The sequence below is a fragment of the Peromyscus maniculatus genome, chromosome 20 (assembly GCF_049852395.1).
Source record: "Peromyscus maniculatus bairdii isolate BWxNUB_F1_BW_parent chromosome 20, HU_Pman_BW_mat_3.1, whole genome shotgun sequence".
Taxonomy (NCBI): Eukaryota; Metazoa; Chordata; class Mammalia; order Rodentia; family Cricetidae; genus Peromyscus; species Peromyscus maniculatus.
The window spans coordinates 44,417,046-44,422,874 of NC_134871.1; the positions used below are offsets into that span (position 1 = coordinate 44,417,046).

General features: G+C 56.0%; 1 protein-coding gene across 1 annotated transcript; it reads left to right on the top strand.

The window, feature by feature from the left end:
• Positions 1–2,744: 2,744 nt before the first annotated feature.
• Psca (prostate stem cell antigen) lies at positions 2,745–4,849 on the top strand. The gene is made up of 3 exons (XM_006989376.4): positions 2,745–2,950; positions 3,990–4,097; positions 4,450–4,849. Exons 1-3 carry the CDS (start codon positions 2,899–2,901, stop codon positions 4,659–4,661), a joined length of 372 nt encoding a protein of 123 aa, XP_006989438.1. The 5' UTR covers positions 2,745–2,898; the 3' UTR covers positions 4,662–4,849.
• The last annotated feature ends 980 nt before the right edge of the window (positions 4,850–5,829 follow it).

Consider the following 5,829-nt stretch of genomic DNA (forward strand, 5'->3'; position numbering starts at 1 on the left):
ACAGAGATCCAGATGGATCTCTGCCTCTGGAATGCTAGGACTAAAGGCGTGTGTGCCACCATTTTCTGGCCTCTATATCCAGTGGCTGTTCTGTTTTCTGACCCCAGATAAGTTTACTAGGGTGCACAATATTTTGGGGGATACAATATCACCACAGTTGGAGAGCCTTGAAGGGAGTATGCACTTTGTGACAGGCCTTCTCAGGAAGTGTGCCACCAGAGGATTCATGCTCAGTTCAGGCCACAAGTTTGCATTCAGTGCATGCCCTAAGTGTGACTGGCAAGGGCCAGGGGTTAGCCAGCAGCTAAGTTCAGAGCTACGTGTGTAACCAAGATCAAGCCTCATACCGTAACCATAATCAGGCTCAGTGTGTGAGCAGAATCAGGGCTCACTGTGTGAGTAGAGTCCACTGCTCAATATGTGGTTAGAGAAATGGCACACGGTATGACCAGGATCAAGACTCAGTGTGTGGGTAGGGTCAAGGAGCAGCTTGCAACCAGAGTCAGGATCACTGTGTGAGCAGAAGCAGAGCTCACTGTGTGTCCAGGATTAGGAAGAGTGACCAGGATCAGGGCTCAGTGTGTATCAAGGATCAAGACTCAGAGTGTGACCAGGGTCAGGTTCAACATGTGGTCATGATCAGGCTCATGTATGGGCATAGCCAGGACTCAGGGTGTGGCCATGATATTGCCCTATTTGGGGACTAGAGTCACCAGAATGAGGGTTCAGAGTTGGGCTGAGGTCAGAGTTAAGCCTGTGGTGAGAGGTGGGGCTGTAGGGAAATCATAGTCACAGTCTTCAATATTTGAGATGAGGTAAGGTTACTAGGCTACCCTTTGACCAGAGTTCCCCCTCTGGACATCACTGGTGTTTGGGGCCCAGAGGTTCTGCAAGGTTCTGGTACTGTGGGTGTTGAGCAGATCTTGGCCTGTGCCCACTATATCCATCCAGTGCCCCCGGGCTGAGCCAACCAGAACTGCCTCTAGGCATTGATCCTGGGGGAGGAGGCGTGTTCCATTCAAGAACCACTGCCTTTAGAATATTCACTTCATATCAAGCACGATCGACAAACATTTACACACCTGTAAATATTTGGGGAATGACTGTTCCAGCTGGTGCTGGGTGCCGGTGCCTCCAGTGCCAAGACAGATAAGCAAGGTCTCTCCAGGGGCAGCCGTCATGGTGGGTGGGAGCAGGCAGACAGCCATCCATGGACACAGCCAAGCTGTGGGCGCTTACAACACTCCCTTGGACTGGCAGGCTTGTGGCAGGAGGGGATGTTCCAAGAGGAAATTCTAGGTGGGCAGAGAACAGGAAAGCATCCGGGGAGGGTACCCTCACTCTGTGTGACCTTGAGCAGGATCTTGCCTCTCTCTCTCTCTCTCTCTCTCTCTCTCTCTCTCTCTCTCTCTCTCTCTCTCTCTCTTTCTCTCTCTCTCTCTCTCTCTCTCTTTCTCTCTCTCTCTCTCTCTCTCTCAGCCACAGATTCTTTACTGCCAAAAGAGAGAATTTCCAGGGAAAAGAGGCCAGCCCCGGAGTGCTAGAGAGTTGGGCAGGGGAGATTACATATTACTGCAAGTAGAGTCCATGGGCCAATCTGTGGTTGTTGCACGGTCTGGGCATGGCTGGGACGTGGCATGTTTCCTTGAGGCTAGAGGGGAATACTTAACACTCTCACATGCCTTAAAGGCCAGGCTGTTCTCGGGGTACTTTTAGGGTGGAGGGGTAGTCAGGGATCTATCAGCAGGGGCAAGAGAACACCAGAGACCACTGTCCCTGGTTGTGGGCAAGTGGATGGCGGCCATGGCCAGCATTTCTACCCACTGGCATCTGGCCAGAACAACAGTGTGCCCAGCAAGGTTACCAAGAGAGCCTGGCTGAAGGATGAAGGGTGTAGGTGAGCCTCAGGTTGAGACAAACAACAAAGACTATGAATCACCCCAAAGCCAACAGCTGTAGGAAGCACCGAACCCCTGGATCTAAAGGCAACTGTGGTCAGAGCTGGCTGGGGAAGACTGACCCACGAGATCTGTGGCCTCTGCTAAAGAGAGACAGCCACTACCACTACAACCCAGCAGGGAGGCTGCCCGGGGAGAGACGGCCTGATCTCCATCCCTCCCTGCTTTGTAGGCTGGGTGCCCCCCAGACCGCAGAGCAGTGTGCGAGGTGGGTCTGGGGACAGCAGCACATCTCAAGTGGTGGCCTGGAAGCTGTGTTTCCCGACTCTTGTAGCTAAAGTTCCAAGTTGGGGGATAAACAAGGTCCTGAGGCTAGATCCCTTAGTCCAGGGCCTGGCACACTCCAACGCTCTAGGACACGCTCTTATGGCTGTCCAAACTCCTCAGCGGTTCCTGGGTCCCTATTCAAGGAAGGCTACCCCAGAAGAGCCCCTATTCAGGGACACCTTCTAGCAGCCAGTCATTGTGGCCTTCAATCCAGGCCTGTTTTCTCAGGGAGCATGGGTCCCCGGGAAGGCAACACAGCCTTGGTGCCGAGCACTGGGGTCCCACAGATGCACCTTTGTCTTGGCCAAAATGACTTGGGGAGTAGAGAACCTCAAGAAAGTGATGTTTCAGAACTGGCCTCACTCCCCTGAGAAGGGCAGGCACAGTGTGGGTGTCTTAGGATTTCCAGCCCTTGTTTTGTGGGTGGCTGAGAAAGGGCTTCTAGCAGAGGCCGTGGCCACACCCTGGAAAGGCTGTGCCCTCCAGCACCACAAAGAAGGACACAGGCAGTGGGAGGTGTGTGAGATCAGATTGGAATGGGCCGGTCCCTGGGCTTTCACTGGCTCCAGGGAACCTGTCACTGTTGACTGTGGGTAACAGACCCTCCTCCACCAGCTGAAGCCATATAAAAAAACAGCCTTTGGAGGCACACTCCCAGCTGCCCATTGCGACCATGAAGGCAATCCTCTTCGTCCTGTTGGCCACCTGCTTGGCCCTGCAGCCAGGTAAGCTTCAGACGGCCATGGGGCAGGGCTAGGGAAGAGTGAAGCGGAAATGTTAAAGGGGCTGATGGACTAAGAGGAGGGAATAGGAGAGAGAAGAGCAAGGAGCCTGGGCAGCTTTGCAGGGAGGGCTCTCACTATCGTCCCGTGAGAGGCAGGCTGGGAGGAACGGAGCAGGAAAGGGTACTCAGGATGTCTTGAGAGGGGGGGACTCAAGGGGCTACCCCCGGCTCCTTTTTCCTCCAGTGTGAGAGTCCACTGGGTGGTCAGTCTGGGATGATCTAGTGTGCTGGGCCCTCCCGTCAAGTGACTCCCAAAAGGTCACTATACTTTCAAAGCCTCAGCTTCCTCATTTACACAGGGGTGGGGAGGGGGGGGGGACTGCCTGTAAGGCACCGGAGACCTACACAGCACGAAGGTTGTAGCCACTGAAGTTGGGGGTTCAGCATCTGTTCCGACAGGTGTGACTTGAACCCCAGCTTTATCATTTTTTTTTTTTGAAGAGAGAAGACAACCAACACATCCTGGCATCTGGGGCCACTTGCCCCAGACACAGAGCAGGATGGGCCCAGGGGCCCTACCATTGCCACACAGCATCGTGGGGGTCTAGGAGGGGCTGAGAGCAAGCTGGGTTTAGGGGACAAAGACAGACGACCTCAGTGCCCAGCAAGCAGCACGCACAAGTTAAGGAAGTGTCTCTCTGCACCTCCCTCCAGCCTAGTGCCCAGCGGGGCTTTTTCCAGGCGTGACCTGTCCCTGGGGCCTCTTACCCCTCTCTCAGGGATCACAGGCGTTTAATAAAAGCTTTAAATTCCTGACATAGTAACAGCACAGGCTGTGGGCTTTGGGTGACCACGGTGAGGTAGGCTGGCGCAGAGCCCTCCCAGAAGGGTGTCAGAGGCTTTTGGACTTCCGCTTCAGCAGCCTGGAGGGGACCGAGATGGGTCTCTCCACTCTGTGTGGGGATGAGAGTGTCTGGGAAGGCTCTCTTGGAGTGCAGCTGGCCAGCCTCCGAGCCTCAAGCCTCCGGCTTCATCCACAGGTGCCGGCCTGCAGTGCTATTCATGCACAGCGCAAGTGAGCAACAGAGACTGCCTGAACGTGCAGAACTGCAGCCAGGGCCAGAACAGTTGTTGGACATCACGCGTCCGTGAGTCCGTCCGTCCCCCCCCCCCCCCCCCGACTGCCCCACACAGCTCTCGCCACCTGTTGCTCTGCTGCCCAGCCACTCTGCTATCCTGCCTTTTCAGCATCCCTCCCTTCTCGAGCTAAGCAGCAAAGAATCTCGACTTTGGGCTTTGCCACAGTTCTCCCTCTGTCCATCTGCCCACCTATCCATATATCTGCACATTCCTGCGCGGCCATCCCAACCCTCAACTCCACCTTCCTACCCTCCTCCTCCTCCAGAGCGTTAGCATGCTCAGGAAGGGGCCCCGAGGCAGGGGCAGGGGAGGGGAATAGCAAGACCTGGCTTCTACCCAAGTGTCACCCTGTCTTCCCAGGGGCCATTGGACTCGTGACAGTTATCAGTAAGGGCTGCAGCTCAAACTGTGAGGACGACTCGGAGAACTACTACGTGGGCAAGAAGAACGTCACGTGCTGCTCCACCGACCTGTGCAACGTCAGTGGGGCCCACACCCTGAAGCCAGCCAGCACCCTGGGGCTGCTCACTGTGCTCTGCAGCCTGTTGCTGTGGGGTTCCAGCCATCTATAGGCTCTAGGAGAGTCCTGCTACAGCCTCTACTGTGCAGGGATGCCTCCCCCTAACACCCCCACTCCTAGCATCCACACAAGGGCCGGCCTTCATCCTGCCTCTCCTGGTGCGCCCTCCTTCTCTCTGCTGCTTCAATTTCTACAGCTGGCACTTTGCCCCTCCCCCTCCCCTCCCCCATCAGCACTCTGCCCCCCCCCCCCCCCCCCCCCCCGCCCCAGTTCTGCTCTGGCGCTTCTGCTGCAGGACTCCCTCCCCACCCTGCCCTCCAGGAGCTGAGCTCGTCTGCACAGCCGCAGTTGGGAAGGGTCTGGTGAAGGCTGAGATGAGATGGACTGGGCAGAAATGAAGCTGGGAGGTGGGTGTGAGGTACTGGGAGTCCTAGGAGATGAGACCCGATGTCGCTGTGGGGGTGGTGGTGGTGGACCTGCCTCATGTTTGTAGAGCCCCGGAACACAGTAGGCCTGTAATAAATACCTGTTGGGTAAGTTGGAGAGAGCGTCTGTCCTTAAGCAGCCCGTCATGAGCCCGGCCTCCACCTGGGCAATGCCTATCAAGGGTCGTGGACATGCCATTGACTTTAGGGGTTAGAGGCCTGGTCTTGGTAGGACGCCTATGTGGCACCTGGCAGGAGGTAGGACTGCGTATCTCAGGACACCCAGCCCTTGCTGTACAGACTCGGGCACACTGCCAAGCTTCTCAGAGCCCTGTGTGCTACTGTGTGCTCCTCTACGACCTTCCCAGTGCAGGAAGCCCTGAGTTTCCATGGATAAGAGGAGCCCCTGGGAAGGAGAGCATTCTGCAGCTTCCTCTACCCCCAGGGAATCGACTACACAAAACTTTATGCTAGCTGGGCGTGGTGGCACTCACCTTTAATCCCAGAGCTTGAGGCTCAGAGGGAGGCAACTCTCTGCCGCCTCTGAGGCCAGCTTGGTCTATATAGCAGTTCCGGGCCAGCCAGAGCTACATAGCAAGACCCTGTCTCAAAACAAACAAACAACCAACTTTGTTGCATACTGCAGGCACACAGGAAATACAAACACAAACGTCTCAGAGAAGGCAGCCAGCTGCCCCCACCCCACCCCACGCAGGAGTGTGTCCAGCCCACACTCCCGAGTTCCTTCTGCTGAGTCTGCATCCACGCCATTAGAAGTTTTTGGGAGAGGCCGTC

Excerpts from the sequence above, each read along its gene's own strand:
- Psca (XM_006989376.4), top strand. The coding sequence starts at position 2,899 with ATGAAGGCAATCCTCTTCGTCCTGTTGGCCACCTGCTTGGCCCTGCAG. Across the intron at positions 2,951-3,989 it reads CTGCTTGGCCCTGCAGCCAG|GTGCCGGCCTGCAGTGCTAT; the intron begins GTAAGCTTCAGA and ends CTTCATCCACAG. Across the intron at positions 4,098-4,449 it reads TTGTTGGACATCACGCGTCC|GGGCCATTGGACTCGTGACA; the intron begins GTGAGTCCGTCC and ends CTGTCTTCCCAG.